Source organism: Protopterus annectens, chromosome 7.part1 (assembly GCF_019279795.1).
Source record: "Protopterus annectens isolate FY-2018-M chromosome 7.part1, PAN1.0, whole genome shotgun sequence".
Classification (NCBI taxonomy): domain Eukaryota; kingdom Metazoa; phylum Chordata; order Ceratodontiformes; family Protopteridae; genus Protopterus; species Protopterus annectens.
Genome location: NC_056740.1, coordinates 362,824,784 through 362,843,732, shown reverse-complemented (window position 1 = coordinate 362,843,732; position 18,949 = coordinate 362,824,784). Strand labels below are relative to the sequence as shown.

The 18,949-nt window shown below is 40.1% G+C and overlaps 1 protein-coding gene across 1 annotated transcript in view; it reads right to left on the bottom strand.

Moving 5' to 3' along the window:
- ABHD6 (abhydrolase domain containing 6, acylglycerol lipase) overlaps positions 1 to 18,949 on the bottom strand; it is a 510,377-nt gene that overhangs the window by 242,081 nt on the left and 249,347 nt on the right. The window contains exon 6 of the mRNA XM_044078793.1: positions 9,081 to 9,135. Coding sequence (XP_043934728.1) covers positions 9,081 to 9,135 — 55 coding nt within the window. The remainder of the gene's footprint in view (positions 1 to 9,080; positions 9,136 to 18,949) is intronic.

The window sequence follows — 18,949 nt, the reverse complement described above, 5'->3', positions numbered from 1 at the left end:
AATGACTGCCCCTGTCATAGCTGCCCTACATGAAGCTTCCAGTGCATCATATCCACACTGCAGGAAGTGATTGCTTACTTGTTGAGTGTTATGTACAGCTTCCTGCAAAGCCTTCCTGTCTAAAGGATCAGGAGAGGCTAACGTTTTTTGTAAATCTTCTAACAGGAAATCCTGATATTGTAACATATGAAAAAGGCAATTCAAAGCTCTCATAGATAAGGTAGTGGATGTGTAAACCTTTTTGCCCCATCTCTCTAATGACCTAGCTTCCCTGTTGGAGGGCAAAGGATTTTTAGATGTGGAAGCAGAAACTCCTTTAGGCCCCTGTGAAATAGTTCCCAAATCAGCAGAATGGGCCCTGAATAAATGGGAATGTGTTTCTGGGACCCTGTAATACCTGTCTGGCTTGGCTGGAGCCGGAGGAAGAGAGTCAGGGGTAGCACTAGAGTCAGAATATAAATCATCCAAAACATCAAGCACAGGTGGAATAGCTAAGGGCCTGTGCTGGGGCTTCTTAAGGAAAGTCCTAAGGCGTTTCCTGGAATCGGAATATTCCTGTCCTTGCCACTTGAAATGTTCCCTCATGGTATGCAGAACTTCCCTAAAGGAAATATCCTCAGGAGGGGAGGCCGAGGGGATGGAATCCTCTGCATCCGAGTCCTCATAGGTCTGGAAGAGCTCTTCCTGGCTATCAGAGTGGCCAGAGCCCTCAGAATCTTCATCTGAAGGGATAGGGTCTGAGGGTTCAACCCGGGGCCTTTTATCAGAAGGAGGCTGGGATCCTCTCTCAGGATGGGCCTGTGAACCTCTAATCATAGAAATTAAGTCAGCAGCCATAGACATAATCTGTGTCTCTGGAGTAGGCTGAGGTAAGGTCTTAGTAGTAATATGCTTTGTTTTGCTGGCTGCCTTAGCCCTAGTGTAGGCCTTAATAGACATGGCCATAGGAGGCCTGGTAGCTCCACGTGCAGGAGTGACCTTGTCTACAGCAATGGTCTCGGGCATTTCCTCGGTTTTGGTATCCAGAGGAAAATCGATAACTGGCGTCGGAGTGATGTCCGGAATCGGAGTCGTCAGTAATGCGGTGTCTTCGGTTCGGAGCGGTGGAGAGACCATCTCAGAGGGAACCGGAGCACTCGCGCTACGTTTTGGCGTGGAGTCGGTGGTAGACGCGGGCCAAGGATGTCGGTCCCGGTCCTTTCGCTTCTTGGGAGTTTGCGATGTCGGAAGTTCCGACGGCATGGTGTAAGCAAATTTATCGCCGAAAAAGTCTTCAGCGAACTCCGCCCGGCGCCTGAGGGTGCGCTTGTTGAAGCGAGCACAGGCTACACAGGCCGAGACGTCGTGGTCTGGGCCAAGGCAAGGAAGACAGAAAGAGTGGAAGTCCTTATGAGGTATTTGTTTACCACAAGATAGACAATTGTTAACTTTTTCAGTAATTTCTGACATCGGCTGAGGCAAGAAAAGGTCCCCAACGGGGTACTTAGCTTTTTTGATGACTTCGGAATCGAAGAATACAGGAGCTGACCGACCGGCACTTGCGAACTGCTTCTGCTTCGGGCACCGTGCGGCAAGAAAGACTGAAGAAAATGGCGTCGGCTGATGCTTATGTACTCCAGCCGCTCTGACGTCGGAGAGAAATGCGACATCAGCCGACGTCGGACCCAGACTTTGGAATCCGGCCGACCGAGGGCTGCCTGAGGCAGGACAACCCACATGTTATGACTGCAGTTGCATTCTTGAAGGACATCTGTTTCACACTGCCTACATTGACCTGGCCAAAGTATTTGACATGACACCTCACTTGGCTATTATTGACAAACTCAAGAGGTTAGGTAAGAACCTTCATGTCACCCGGTAGACAAACAGCTGGCTCACAGACAGGACCCAGGGAGTTAAAATTGGGGTGTCCACCTCTACAAAGAGGTCAATTACAAGTGGAGTCCTCAGGGATCGGTCCTGGGACTGCTCCTTTTTGGCATTTACTTCTCTGAAGTTAAGGCCAATTTTAGTGTCCTCTGGCTGACTAAATTTGCAGAAGATTGCAAATTAGGTACTGTCACTGAATAACCCACCGACACAAATGTTCGCCAATAAAAGCCAACACAGAAAAAAAAACTGGTGTCAGAGCCATGGACTAAAACTAAATGCCAAAAAATGCATAACTGTATCCTTCAGGAAGTCATCCACACCTGGTAACTATGATATTGACAACACACCCCTAAGAGTTGACCCAGAAGTCAGGGACTTGAGGACACACATAGACAGTAATCTAGACTTTGACCATCACGTATCTACAGTAGTGAGAAAATCATTCTATATTTTGCAACTTACAAACAAAGGTATGGCATCTAGGTCCAAGGAAGTCACTATTCCACTGTATTCAGCATTCATTCAACCTATCCTTGAGTACAATGTCCCCTTTTGTATCTAACCGGGCATATCCAACAATTGGAACATCCAGAGAGGTTCCTCACTAAAAGAATACAGGGCATAAGTAGCATGTCCTATGCAGACTCCCTCAAAGCCCTATTCCTGTATTCTGTCTCCTGCAGGCTGTTGAGGGGAGATCTATGTCTGGCATACAAAGCATTGTCACACCCCACCCTGATGAATTACTGCATATGCACAAAACAAACTACATCATAATTACCTGTTCTAAAGACTTGAACTTTGTGAAATAAACAAACTACCTATTCTCTGGAACAGGCTCCCCATCCATGTGAGGCAGAGTTCTTCCCTAACCCATTTCAAATGTAACTTAGAAAATTGGATGGGGTACAGTAAATTCATCCTTGATTTGGCACCTATGCATCTAATGGACAAAGGCAGCCTGTAAATATTTCCTCTCACAAACTCCTTCTTGTAAATATTTAATCTCCCAAGCCCCTGCATGCACTTATCAAGTGTACCAGAACTTGTCAGAAATTTGGGATGCATGGCTAGGCTTAAAAAGACCCTTGTGGTCGTTAGTCTAGTACACACCTATGAACCTAAGCCAGCCAGATTAGCTGGTTCAAATGGAGCAAGTGTTAGCTTCTCTAACACAAAATTATGATCCCAAGGAGGAACTTTTTTGAAGGCCTCTTATGCAAAAAAAACTTTCAAGAACATTTTGACCCAAGATTGAATTGAAAGAGGAGGATCCATGGGTACACATACAGAAATTAATAATAAATGAACCTTGACAGAGGAATGAGAAAGGCCATAGGATAGTAATTCACACAAATATTGTAAAACCAGTAACCAACTAGACCTGAATGGGTTCTGGTAATGTGGCTGGCACCAACTAGAAAACCTTTTCCATTTTCTAATATATTATTCTCTAGTAGTGGGCTTTCTTGCCTCCAGTAGTTTCTGCTACATATTCTCAGCGAACAGGTTCCTAAAGAATTAAGACCCTATCATCCAGGCAGTCAAATGAAGATGATTGATGTCAGGGTATATCAAATGTCCCCGTTCGTGTGTGAGTAGATCCAGTCTATAAGGAAGCTTGCTAATTGCCCTTGGCCATTTCCAAAAGAAGGGAGAACCACAGTTTTCTCGGCCAGAAGAGAGTCACAAGAATGATCTTGGGGGATTTCTTCTGAATCTTCTGAAGTACCCTGGATATTAGTGGAAAGAGTTGGAAAGCACAAAGGAAGGAAAAGAAAATGAGTTTATCTTCCAGGCCTTCTTGCCTGGAGTCTTGGAACAGAACCTTTGCCAGTTGATTGTTCAGACAGGAGGCAAACAGATCTACTTGTGGAGCTCCCAACAGATGGATCAGATCTTGGAAGACCCTCTGATCTCATTTCCATTCATGAGGGTCTGCCCTTGTCATACTCAGCTTGTCTGCCACGCAACTATGTTCTGATGAAATGCAGGATATCTGCAGAGTCAGGCCATGTTGTGAAGCTATATCCCTGGCTAACGTGGCTAGTCTGCAAAAATGGGTATGACCTAGTTCCCCCTTACTTGTTGATGTACTCCTATGACTGTGGTATTGTCTGTAACCAAATGAAGAGTTCCTAGGGACCAAATAAAGTTTAGAGAGTTGAGTGCCTTGATCAGGGCAAGCATCCTTTTGATATTTATGTGCTTGTGTCTGTCCTCAGTGTTCTACACCCCTTGCACTTTTATCCCTCCTGAAACTGCTCCCCAAGCAGAGTCTGAACAGTCTGTGGTGACTGGTTTTGAATAGGGAAACAGAACGCGAAGCGTGCATTTAAGGATAGCTGTTGTCTCCACCAAAAGATTTCTCTTCTGACAAACCCAGCACTGGGATTTGAAAAGATAAAGGATGCTGACTCTGGGACCAAAGAAATTTCAGATACCACTATATCTTTCTCATGTGGAGTCTTGCCAGGGATATCATGAAAATCACTGATGCCATGAGACCCAAATTCCTGAGGTTTTCCCTTGCAGATACTGAAGCCTGAGTGAAAAACCTTAGAAAGAGATCTATAAAAAGATCTGTATTTCTTGTGGAAAAAAATCTCTTGGAACTGAAGAGTCTATTTGACATCTGACAAACTTACTCTTGCATGAAGGAGTTAAGAAAAGCGCTTGAATGTTCTCTTGTAATCCCAGCTTGTATAAGAGATATCTCACCCAAGAGAGAAATTCCTGACACTTAGACAAATACTCTGCAAAGATAAGCTAGTCATCTAATATGTGTACCCTGTAGTCCATACTGAGCTATAACAGGAGATATGCACTTTGTGAACACTCTTGGTGTAGTGGATAGTCCAAAGGTTAAGGCAGAGAAATAATAATGTGATCCAGACACACAAAACCTTAACAAAGGTTTGAAGTCTGGATTAATAGGGATGTGATGATAAGCATCTTTAAAGTCTAATGTTACCAGGAAACTTGAAAGAGGAAGATTAATTAACAGGATAAGAACCAAAATCATTTTGAATTTGGGCAGTATCAGAAACAGTTTAGGAAATAAAGATCCAGAATTGGCCTCCAACCATTTTCTTACTTTGGAACTAGGAACATCCTTGAATAAAAATCCTTCCCCATCGGGGAACGGAGGAACTGGTTCTATCACTCCTTGTGACAGCATGTGAAGAAGAATTGGTGGAAACAAAAAGTCTGATCTAGAGGATGAGGAATATACCCCTGGAAAGAAAGAATTTCCTCCCACTGCCGACTGTAACCTTGATGAATGATTTTCAGAACCCATTTGTCTGAAACAATCTGTTGCCAAAAAAAAAAAAATAAATAATGTAGTCAGACTTTCTGGAAGGAAAAAGGGGGCAAGAGCAGGAGGGTTCACGAGGTCTCCTGAACAGTCATTCAGCCTTGTTAGACTGTCCTTGGTTTGGGAGGTTCAAGGTTTCTTTTTAGTACCCCCTTGCCATTTCTTCTTTAATGGCTGTTTACCTGAATTTTGTTGAGACTATTTAGTCTGTGTTTTTTGTCAATAACTGAATGAGGAGATAAAAAAAATCTCTTGGATAATTTAGAAAAGGATTGCTGAAAAAAACTTAGAGATACCCTGGATCAGCTTGCCCCTTTTGTCAGACTTTTTGATTACCTATGACCTATGCAGCACCAAACACTTAAACTCTATCCAAGGTAGAATTCAGAATCTCATTTTTAACGTTATATGGGAGGTTCTGAGAATGCAGCCATGGAAACCTCCTCAAAACAGTACCAGTGGCCATAGTTCTGGAATAAGTATCAACAGAGTCTCACACACTGCAAACAATAAGTAGTGACCTGTGCAATAGAAGAAGCTAAGTTACTTAAAGCAGATTTTTCTTCCTCACAAGAAGAAACTGCAGATAAAACATTCCTCACAATTTGTCAAAACATATGAACCTGACAATTCAAAATTATGCAAATCAAATTTGCAGAGGTATACACTTTTTCCCATACGTATTAATCATTATCATTAAAAGTAGGATTGGAAATAACCAAGCTGTTAGAAGCAGCAGAATCAGCTAAGGCTATAGTTGCTGGTTCAGGTTTGGGAATAGTGCATACAAATTAAAAAAATGAGGAGCTTTATATATCCTATCTGCCTTTTCATGGGCAGCTGGCTGACTATCAGGAAAATACCATGCAGTACCACACACATTCTCTAACACAGACAGAATAGGAGGAATGGATGTAGGTTCTGGAAAATCCTTCAGTAACAACATAGAGTATTTTCTCAGGGACTGATAAACCTCAGTGTTCTCCCACTGAAAACAGTGGCATGATTTAGCAATAGTATCAGAGAAAGAGAAACCCCATGAGAAGAATCAGAAGCTGAGCTCTCCAACGAGTCTTAATCTAAAATCTGAGGGATTCTTGTTCACATTTGGAATCTTGAATGTCTTCAAGAAAATAGGAATCTCTCTTCAAAACTACTTTACAAGAAGGTTCAATGGCCTGATAAACCCTGAAGCCAGACCTAGTAAACTACTACTATCCAAAGAAAATTGAGAGGGAGTAGATACATGCTTGGGTTTCTGTTTCTTTTTTGACAGGAAGAATTGGGACAGCCTTGTTCCTAATGGCAGTAGCTACTTCCCCAGGGATGGACACAACATTCTGACACAATAGGGAAACCTTCCCTGTTCCCTCTCTCAAGACCGACAACAGTGGCTCTCCCTTGCCAAATGAGGGGACCTCAACAGCCGCAGAGGATGTAGCTTACTCCTAGTCCATAGTGGCTGCAGATGGCACCAGAAAGATACAAGATAAAAGATGAGCAGTCTGACGTACAATAAATGGCCACAGAAGATCCACCCAGCTGTGGCTGAAGCAAATTGCTAGCCTGCCATGGTAGCAAAGGCTATTTGCTTAACTTTTCCTTTTCGTGGCTAGAAGAAGGATCGACCATGGAATGGGTAGTCTAGTCCATGGTCAAGCCGAAAACTGTGTCTCCTTCAAAGGGAAGACAAACAACAATTGCTGGTAGACACTACCAGTCCACAAAAGTTACCTTTTTGACAGAAAAAAATAGTAAAAAGCACTTTAAAGCACCATGCTATCCCCACAAAAGAAAAATAAACTCAATTCCTCCACAGAAAAAATGTTTGCAGTTACTTTACACTACTTTTAAAATGACAGAAAAAAGGAGTGCTCCATTTAAAAGTATGCTACAGTCTCTCAACAGTCCATTAAAACCCAACACTCCTCACTTTACAATAACTTTCCTGAAGAGAAAGTAATAGAATATCAACAACATTGATAAAAAGGAAGTGCTTTCCCCCAAAAAAAACATATCTGCCTAGCAAAAATAAAGTACAAGCCAACTGTCGAGCCTCGAAAGGCTCAGAGGAGTGTATTCTTTAACGTCAGTAAAACTCGGAAGGGCTTCACGATCAGACTTGTCTTTTAGTCATCCCAGCCTGAGCTGCTTGACAGTGTGGGCACGTGAAAGGAGCCCTGAAGCTTTGGAAGCTGGCAGAATGTTATATCCCTGCCAGGACATAACCCATATAACTAAGGGAAGTTGGCTTAGAGGATTAGATCTGGCAGTTGACTTAGAGGATTAAGAAGCTGTTAATGAGCTGTTTCCTGTGGTCCAGCAGTGCAAGGTTGGACTCCCTCAGCCTGCATTATCTAACTGTGTGACGCTGAGCAAGTCACTTACATTACCAGATACTGCTCCCGAGCTGAGTCCATGGAGATCAGTGCTCTACCCTGGAAAAACAAATACAAATAAAGTAAAATAAAATAAGGCTACTGTAGTGGTGATCAATATGATTGGCATATATGGATCCCATAAGATCGAAACAGAAAAGAACGAAAAAAAACCCACATTTTTAAAGGGGGAAAGCCCCTCTTGCACCCCACACACCCCCTGCTAATTATATATGCCAACTCTGAGATCACTCTACAGTGGGCAAAGGGCAAATTCCCATTCCCTACTGTTCGTGATCTTGCAAGGACTTAATGCTGGCAAAAATGATCAAATGAGTTTCAATCCTTTCTGCCAGTGTAAACAATGTTCTACATTTATATATTTATTCCCTTCACAAGCTCGAAGTTTCAAAACTTTGAACTGCAAATGGTTGAGACCATAAGATCAAAGTTCTGAAACATCAAACGTTTTGAATGGAGATCGCCATACACCATGGAATGGGAAATTTACCGTTTTCCTCACTGTAGTGCAAGCTTGAAGTTGGTATATTTATTTAGCAGGGGCTATGGAGGTGCAGGGAGGCTTTCCCTCTTGCAAAAACATAAAAAAAAATACAATTGTTTTTATTTTTTTTATAACAATTTTGAAGTTTCAAAACTCTGATCTTATGGCCTCAACCACTTGCAGTTTGAAGTTTTGAAACTTCAAGCTTGTGAAGCAGAACTATATATATATATATATATATATATATATATATATATACATATATATAATTTATTATATATTATAGTTTGTCCATGCAGACTTGGAGCTCAGGGTCTCTGTTCACCTCTCCTTCACAAAGGTACTCTCTGGACCTCTCTGAATCCTTGTTCCAATGACTTTTAACATACTCCTTTTAGCTTGGCCTTAAAAAGGTAGAGGTGCATACCTGACAGTCATTATTATGGTTGCAGGAATTTCTCTGTTAAAAGGACCAGCCCTTATTTTTCCACTAACTCTAAGTTTGCTTCATCCAAATGCTTTATTTCCCCACTAAATATCACATCCACGGTGCTACAGCGGTTAGCATTGCATCCTCACAGCAAGAGGTTCTCCGGTTCGATCCTTGGCTGGGGTGCCTTCTGTGTGGAGTCTGCATGTCCTCCCTGTGGTCGGGTGGGCTTCCTCCGGGTGCTCCGGTTTCCTCCCACATACCGAAGACATGCTGTAGGTGCACTGGATACTCTAAATTGGCCCTAGGTGTAAGTGTGTGCGTGTGTGTGCCTTCTGTGGAATGTTGGGCACCGGGCTGGCAACTCGACACTGTAAAACTCCACTGCCGATCATGAGCAGACAGGTGATCCGCTGTGGCCACCCCTAACCTTGAAAAGCCGAAAGAAGAAGATTTAAGCTTTGTACCAGTGGATCTTGTATAAATCAAATCTGTTTACAAGCAGGACATGGATACATCTAAATAAACATGATTACAGGAAATGAAAAAAATATGATCATCAAAGAATGTACTTACATTCCCGGTAAAATTCATTGTGTGGAATTCGCACATCAACCAGACCCTGTAGAATCTAAATTAAAGGGAAGGAAAACAATGAAAAATTTTCATATTTAAGGAAAATGTTGTTTGCAAAGATATGTTAAAGTGATATACTTTCCACAAGATCTTGAACCAGATCTTGTTATGCTAAATCCCTCTCTAACCACGAAAACATAGCACATAATCTGTGGTGTTTTGGTTTTGTGATTTTAAACAGATATACACTATTCCTAAATTATTTAAAAAAATATATATTTTTATTTATTTTCACATTTGTTAACCAGTGAAACAGGCTAGTCCATTGACTCTTTTCAGCCATGACCCAGGTAGCAAGGGAAAGAAAAAATAAATCATATACATAGATGATCAATGTGGTATAGCCAATCCGTCAGCATGCCTGGGAAAAGGGAGGGGAAGTAGAGTATGTACAGAAAAAAAATGTAAACTCCACAAAGACACTGACCAAAACTCAGAAATAAGCTAAAGACCTTGGAGCTGTACAACAAAGATCTTTCTGCTGAGCTACCATTATGCTCCAGAAAGATGAAGAAAATAAGCTTCAACTATTTTAGTTGCTGTGTTTAAGACAACTTTCATGTACTGTTTCTCTTAAAATATAATTATCACTAATGCAAGCCCCTTATATGAATCATTAACTTTCAGATGAAACCTTCATTTTCTAAGTCTTACTTTATTAAGAAACACAATAAATCTATTAGAAGTGGTCACTAACATGCAGTTTCTGACATGCTATAAGAAACTTTAGAAAAGTGAAACAATCTTTCCTCATGCAAACTCTACTTACTTTAGAATACAAGCCAGCACTTCTCCAATAAGCAGTCCAAAATAAACATTTCTCATGCCTCTCACTCTTCCAGCTAATTCTGAATCAGTTCATTTCTTTTTTATGTCTTCATGCAAAGTCTAAAGAGAATTCTATTGTATACCCTCTTGTGATAAATTTCCTCTACTGTTTTGTTTTTTCTTCCTATCAGAGAAATTTTATTAATGTTTATAGAATGGGTACTAAAACTATAAGAAATAGCTAGCTACAAACACCTATTTCCACAAACTAGGTACAATTGATTTCGCACAGGAACATTAATTGAACCCAGATGACATAACTGTAGTCTTCCTCTCCAATTAAAACAGGAATGTGATTCCCTAAGTGTCATGGCTTCCCCCCTTTAATGTATCATACTCCTGCATTCTCCCAATTCCTCCCTTTCCTGATCACATCTCTATACATTCTGTATATCTGACTAACTGATATCATCAGTAGATAGTTATTTCCATTTCTAACACTCTTCACACCCTAACTAATCCTCTGTCATATCGCCGGCTTACATTTAATAAATAATATACTATTTCTTAACCTTCGATTCATTAACACCTTTCAACAAAAAATGTAGATTAAAATTCACTGTCTTTCAAGAGGCTTTCTTCAAACATCTGTGCAAATAATAATGCCAAACAGTGTTATCAGGGAAGGAACAGACCTCCATGGAAGGTCCAATATTTCACTCATAATGCCCACCCTGTAGGGCACTATTGTGCATAGATAACAGGTTATCTGTTAAAATGTTTTAGATTTATTTTTGATTACTACATAATTTTTTTGTATTATTTTTTATGACCTTACTTTTTTGTATATTTTTGTTGTAAACTAGTTCTTTCACATAATGTTTGAAACTTGCTGTACATATGTAATTGTTGCTGGGGAAGTATTCTACATCCAAAGTAAGTTAAGTAAATATTTAATGTCCACACGTGCATGCACACTCACACATGCAGAGGTACAGACAGACTCACCCATATATAGGCAGAAAGTTAGACAGACAGACAGGCAGGGAGAGTGACTGACAGACAAAAATACACATATGCAAAGGGACAAACACATATATATATATATATATATATATATATATATATATACAGACAGAAACAGACAGACAGGCTACAGAAAGACAAGAGACACCCACACACATGCGCACACACACACACACACACACACACACACACACACACACACACACACACACACACACACACACACACACGTAGATGTGCAGCAGCATAAGCAGCCTAGGATTTAATAACCTATTTCAAAAGTCATGGTTATAAACCAAGTTCTACCCAAGTGCTTTGCTGACACTCAGAATAGAGCTGACCTCTTGCAATATCAACAGCACTACAAACTGGATAATACACTTCATCTGGTTACTACTTATGGTTTATGGTGGATTAGAAAACTTAAATAGTTTCAAAAATTTACTTAAATAGAAACTATGCCAAAGATGTCTCTGTTCTTCCTGCTCAACAGGTTAGCTTTCCTCAGATTACCTACAGGCACTTTGCTTCCCAATCTTTTTGTACCTTATCGCTCCCCATACTGCACTTATTTCCTAAACTCTTACTTTTCCTTATTCTCTCACACCCCATCACTAACTACAATTCCTCCTCTGTCCGTTTCTCTTCCTGCTCATTTCCATGAAGTTCTCCTTTCATATCTCATCACTTTTTTAAGCTACTTTCTACTTTATTACTAAACTCAAAAACACCCCAGTATGATCTTTTCCCTGCAGCTATCAAACTATAAATAAATTGTTACTGCATAATGCGAATTTATGTTAATTTCTCTCTTGTTTTTTTTTTTTGCATGTTATAATGCTACATTCACGTAAGAAATATTTAAAAATACTTAAAATTATGTAAATAAGTTTATGTACAGATGTTTTTACCCTGTAATTATAAATGTACATCATGTGCAGCTTAAATGTACAGCATTTCTCTCCAGGCTTCCTCTGAAAATGGGTTTTGCCCATTTGGACTTTTCCTCTTCAACAAAGACAAACAAATAAATAAATAAATGTGTTAAATAAGAAGTCAAAGCTGAAGTCTCTAGGGCTATCTGAGCAGATAGAGGTACACTGGTAGTGCTCAGACCTGAAGAGGATGGCTCCGAGGAGGAAGCCTATATCAAAGCGAAGTGGGATGGGGTCGAAGGGTCCATTCTCACCCCTCCTCTAGGGGACAGTGCTGGGAGCTGAATCTGTGTCAAGAATTTTCTCATCATCCATTCAAAGTCCATCTCAGTGAGGCTTCTGGTGGAAAGTCCAGACCTAGACAAAAAAGCTACAGATGCAGATCTCAAGGGTAGCTTGTGTTGTAGTACTGGAGAATGTAACCTAGGACTTACCAGTTCTGGGGAAAGAGTACCTGTAGGCAAGGGAGTGAGGATCTAAGTTGCAGAGGGCTCCAACTGTCACAAAGCTTTAGGTGCTAGACCTGGTAGAATGGTCAGATCCAGAGACCTTTGCTAGATTTCTCTGCCTTTCTCTCTTCTAGTCTCTTTTCATCAGTCCTTTTCTCAACTGATTTCTCTCAGTGTTTTTCTTTATGTCTGTCCTTCTCTTTCTCCTTTCTGAATTGAGAAATGTAGAGGGTTGTCTAGCTTCAGACAACATTGTAGAAGACCCTGTCTGAGAAGGAAGCAAGCCTTTAAGTACTAATTTTTCCCTCCTTCTTTGGCGGGCTCTGGATCCAAAGGCAGCACATATATCACAATTAGCTTGAATATGAGAAGCACCCAAATAATACACACAAAACCTGTCACACGTTTGTCTCTAACACATATAAGAAGAAGGCTTGGGGTTTCGTTTAGATGTTTTAATACATAGAAACACATCAGGATGGATAGAAGCATCATTAAATACGAATAAACTAGTTAACAGACAGACCTTACATACATACATGTTCACATCTCAACAGCTAACTACAAAATGGCAGTCAGGTTCGCAGTGCTCAGTATTTATACACTTGTGCAAGCCCTTGGACAGCTTCTTAAAGGTACATATGCATATACTGATCTACATTCTCCCTCTTAAAAAGATTACCCTTTATATAAAACAGTATCAAAGTTAGGCATGCATTGCTACATACATCAGAAACAAAACACAATGTTCATGTCCAAGTCACTTCATATCTGTTACTGGGTTTAGAGATTCGACCAAATCTCATAGCATAACAGTTGGTATTAAATTTAGCAACAGGACAGTCTGCGGTGAACAACTCGTATTAGGAATTTCTGGATTTTTCACAGGGATGGGAATGTCCTCTGGAACTTCCTCTGTAATTGGAACACCGGACAACTCACTGTGAGATAAAGAGTCTTTCTCTGTGCTATAGGCTCGGACACCGGTCTCAAATGCTTCCGATTCCGCCTTAAGATTGCTCCTTCTGATTCCACAATGTACATTCTCGGCTCTGGATCAATATTCTTCACAACACAAATCCGATCATAACCTTTGGACATTTACATGCTTACCACTTTTACTTCTTGTAAAGGATTGAGCGGTCTGCTGGTCTTATCGTAGTAGGACTTCTGGGATAGGTATTTCTTCAACAGATTGGCTTTCACTCATCTCTTGTCTGTGGCTACTATCGACCAAGGTAGTTCCAGAATCTGGTTCAGCTGAAGTGGTTCTTTTTGTTGATGTGGCTTTGTACTATTACACACTGAACAAGATGAAAGTGGTCTCTCAATGTCTTGTGACATAGAAGGCCAGAATACTAGTCATCTAACCCTTCTTTTGGTATATTTGGTTCCTGGGTGACCATGATGCAATATAGTAATGTACTCTGGTTGCAAGGACTGTGGAACAATTACTTTTGGACCTTTCATTATGATACCATTGTCAGACAAAATCTCATCTCTGTATGGAAAATAAGGTTGCTGTGACGGCCATCCTTGTTTGATAGAGTGGCTGAGCCTTTATAAAACTGGATCTGCAGCGGTGTGATCTCTCGGCTTATCAAGACATGTGGAAGAAAAATTTCTCACTTCCATGACTTCAAAATCAAGACTCTCATTCTCATGCTGTTCTATGGTATCTCTGGAAAATGTATCAGTAAGATAAAGAAGTTTGCCTTCCTTGTAGACAAGACTGAAATTCTACTTTTGCAATCTCAGCATCATACATTGCATTCTGGCTGGAGTTGAATGCATTGGCTTTCACAAGCTAGTGAATAATGGTTGGTGGTCTGTTTCGATCTGGATAGGTCTACCATAAACATAATCAAGGAACTTTGAACATGCAAACACAACTGCCAAAATGTCTTTCTTGATCTGGGCATACTGCATCTCAGTTTGGGTAAGAGTTCTCAATACATAGGCAACAGGTTGATTCTCTTGTAGAAAGACTGCACCCTGACAAATTTTGAAGCATCACAGGAAAGTGTAACTGGTTTGTGAACATCATAGTATCTGACAGTTGGTGGACTAGCAATTCTCTGCTTCAGGACATCAAATGCTCTTTGGTGTTGCTCTAACCAAGACCAGGATACATTTTTACATGTTAGATCTCTGAGTGGTGCTGAAAGATGGCACAAGTCTAGAATGAACTTGCCTAGGTAGTTGACCAGGGTCTATATTTTAACTTTGAAACTTCAAAAGAGCGAACGTTCTTACATCGACATGGAAAAACCGAACTGACAGAATGTCAAATGGCCAGAACAGTACTGGGCCATTGTCGGGACTTTGCCGTTTCCTCCACTGTGGTGAAATCTCTGAGATGGTATATATAAGTAGGGGTTTTGTCTGCCAATTTTTTTTTTTTTTTTTGGCCCAGCGATTTTTTTTTTCCCAGGGGGGAAAAAAAAATCACTGTTCTGGCTGTTTGATATTCTGTGGTTTTGGTACTTCCGTGTCAATGTAAGAGTGTTCTCTCTTTTGAAGTTTTGACTTTGCAATATAGACCCCGTTGACCATGCCATGAAAAAGTTGCAGGGCTTCAACAATGTCTGGAGGTGACATCTTGAGAATGCCTGTTTGCTTTGAAGGGTCTGGTCATAAGCTTGTACTCGTAAATAAGTGACCAACATAAGTAACTTTTTGTAGCCTGAATTTGCATTTGCGTGGATTGAGCTTAAGATTCACTTCACGTGCCCTTTCTAGAACATTTCTGAGGTTTCTGTCATGTTCTCCTTCACCATTACTTCCTACTAGTATGTCGTCTACTATAATAGCACAAGGATACCCCCCCCCAAAATTGATCCACTGCGTGCTGAAAGACTTCACTTGCAGAATTTATCCCAAACGGCATTCTCAAAAATCTGTACCTGCCAAATGGAATACTGAAAGTAGTGAGCAATGAGGATTTCTTGTCAAACTGAATTTGCCAAAACGAGCTCTTTGCATCCAAGACAGAAAAAATAGTGGCATTTGGAATCAAGGCTATGACGTCTTTGACTGTGTGCATTGGATGATGAGGTCTTTTTAGCGCTTTATTCAACTCTTGTGGGTCAATACATATTCGGATGTCATCTGAGCTTTTCTTATGAGCTACCACCATGGAAGATACCCATTCAGTTGGAGTTTCCACTGGACAAATTATACCTTGTCGCACCATTTTGAATAACTTGGCTTTGACTCTGTCCTGCATGGCTATTAGTACTTTCTGTGCTTGCCTGATAACTGGACCGCCCTCTAGGTCTAACGTCATGGAGTACATAACTTGAAGTTTGCCTAATTTGTTTTTGAAAATATCAGCATAAGTAGGAAAAATGTGCTGGGCAAAATTGGAGTAGTAGTCTTTTAAGCTAACATGGTGGACTTCCTTGACGCTGGATATATTGGGAAAAGGATGCTAAGGATGGAGCTGCCAGGTAACAGGAAAAGAAGAAGGCCTAAGACAAGGTTTATGTATGTGGTGAGAGAAGACATGCAGGTGGTTGGTGTGACACAGCAAGATGCAGAGGACAGGAAGAAATGGAAACAGATGATCTGCTGTGGCAAGCCCTAACGGGAACAGCCGAAAGAGAGAAGATGGTGGACTTCCTTGCTAAATGAAAGCAGTCCTCTTTTCAAATGGTCTCTGAGCCCTAATAATGACTGAACGTGCCTCTTGACCACATAGAATAGTAAGTCATAGCTTCTTCCAGCAGAGCAGCATGAAAGCACTACAGAGCCATCAGTATGAATTTTTTCACCTCCATATGCAACAAGCTTTGCACACCTTGCCAAATCAAGCCTTTCAGCTTTACAGACACTAGCAAATGTTTCTGCAGAAATAACATTGCACTTGGAACCTGTGTCAACTTTGAGCTCTTTGAGTTTGCCATTTATCCGGACAGTACAAAACACTTCATTCTTTGCCCTTAAATCTACTGCACTGACCGTTTCATGCAGCACTAACACACCATCAACATAAAGAGTGGGGCTGCCACTGCCTAACTGATCAACTTGTTTCTAAAATGTTCCCTTTTGGTAAAAGAATGTGGGCCTTTTGATTTACAAAATCTTTTGAAATGATTCCATTTATTACATTTGTGGCATTGCTGACCAAAAGCTAAACATTTTTCCTTTTTAGATTTATGGCTTCCACCACAATTAAGACAGCTGGCAATGAAACTAGGTTGCGGCACATGCATTGAGTTTGCTGACTCACTCTTGTGCTTCACTGAGACTGTACAAACTCTAGAATTTGCTAGAAAGTTCTGGGGTTTACCAGTGAGTGTTGCAGGGACTACAGTTGCTGCCATGTCCTTGGGCATGTTTCTTTTAACCACGTGCTGCATACTATCAGCATGAGCTTTACCACAGTGCCTTCTAGAGCTATTCTCATTTGTAAGCATATTTGTGTGCTTTTCTTTGAGCTCACATATCTGACAAATCTCAATGGCCTTATTCAAAGTTAAATCACTGTTATGAAGCAAAATCTTTCTCACAGCATCATCTTTTATACCACACACAAGTCTGTCTTTTATCAACTCATCCCCTAAGTCACCAAATCTGCATGTTTTAGCCTTATTTCTCAGGTCCTTTATATATGCTGCAAAAGTTTCACCAGACTTTTGATCTCCTGTATAAAATAAGTGCCTTTCCCTTGTAATATTTGTCTGGGGGTTACACATTTCTCTAAATTTACGTTTTAAGCACTCTGGGTCCTCCCTTGACTCAGCCGGTACAAGAATATGATGGTTTTCCCCCTCTTCAGCATAGATAGCAGATGCAATAAACAAATGAGCATTCCCTTTCTATGGCTTCTGACCCAGCTAAATTAAGAAGAATAAATGCCTTTGTATGCTCATCTTTATCAGGAAATGCAGCCTGTATGAAAATGTTGTAATCGTGATCACTCTCCAGTTCTCAGCAATATTACTGTCAAACAAAAGTGCACTGTGTTTTCGAAATCCATCTGCCATGCCCACAAAGTATACACAAACATACTGAAAATATGGCCCTTGTAATTATGTACGAACAAACTGTTCTATGAGCTTGTAACAGCATTCAAATGCACAATAAAGTCTGAAATACTATGCTCTGCAATGGCTTTATTTTGTGCAATATACCCTGTAATGCCCTATACTTTTGTGAAATAGCTTTAATGAAACACTGCACAAACATGCAAATGCTTTATACACTTCTGATAAATTCAAATATCTTTGCTTAATACGAAAATACATGCTTTGCAAAAATGTAGTCGTTTCCCTTTATTTTATTCCTTTTATGCAATTCGGACTTTATTTCAAACATTTTCCATAGTAATTTGAATATTTTTATCAATATCGTACATATAGGTTTATGCAAATATCATTTAGAACGTTCTGTATGCCTTGTTTCATATTTATGAAGAAGAAATATTGCTGAGCAAGTTTTAATACCTGAAATTCGTTTCTGACCTGTTTTGCAAAGTTTGCACATTTTAGGGATGATCCGCTCCTCTATATTGCTCCAGCATCTAAGCAAATGCCTCTAGTCGTTTTAGCCAAGCCGCTTCTAACTTTATGCCCTTTGGATATGCCGGTTCTGGTTCCATGCCCTTTTAGATATGCCTCTTCTGACACCATGCCTTTCATTTGTCTCTAACACATATAAAAAGAAGGCTTGGGGTTTCAATTAGATGTTTTAATAATACAGAAATACATCAGGATGGACAGCAGCATTATTAAATATGAACGAACTAGGTAACAGACAGACAGACCTAACATACATACATACATGCATGTTCACATCTCAACAGCTAACTAAAAATGGCAGTCAGGCTCGCATGTGCTCAGTATTTATGCACTTGTGGAAGCCCTTGGATAGCTTCTTAAAGGTACATATGCACATATTGATCTACAAAACCCAAATAATGCACACAAAGTGAGTGGGGGTCTTGAGGATGGATTTTGTGTCCACAGGCTGAAAACTTTTTAAAACCTGATGGTTTCTCAGACATTATAAAGAAGAATCCACACAAAAGAGTATCTAACACTAAATAACTGCAAGACTAGCCTATTTTATATTATATATCTCTGTATACACACACATACACACACACACACACACACACACATATATATATATATATATATATATATATAGATATATAGATATAGATATATATATATATATATATATATATAAATATATATATCCAAATCTAGAGGAAAAAATAGCTATACAAGCAGGTCAACACTCTACAACTAATGACTATTAAGAAAAAACACTGATACTTATGGAAATTTCCATAAGCACTTTAGAAAAATCTTTCACCTGCAAAAAAAAAAAAAAAAAGCTACTTAAGTACTAACCTAACCCTACAACTAATTCTACTAAGCCAAATACTATAATATAAAGGGAGGAGCAAAAAATTTAATAAATTTTGTTTTCATTTATTATGATCGCCAGAAGGGCTTTCAGAAAACAAGTCTGGATGAACAGGTGGAAAACAAGGAGAAGGGAATTGTGGGTCATGGAGGAATCAGGGCTCTTAGATCCAAGACTCTGTTAGAAAGCACCAAGGTCGGATCTGATACCCCATACACTGACTCGGAGAAAAGACAATATCGGATACTTT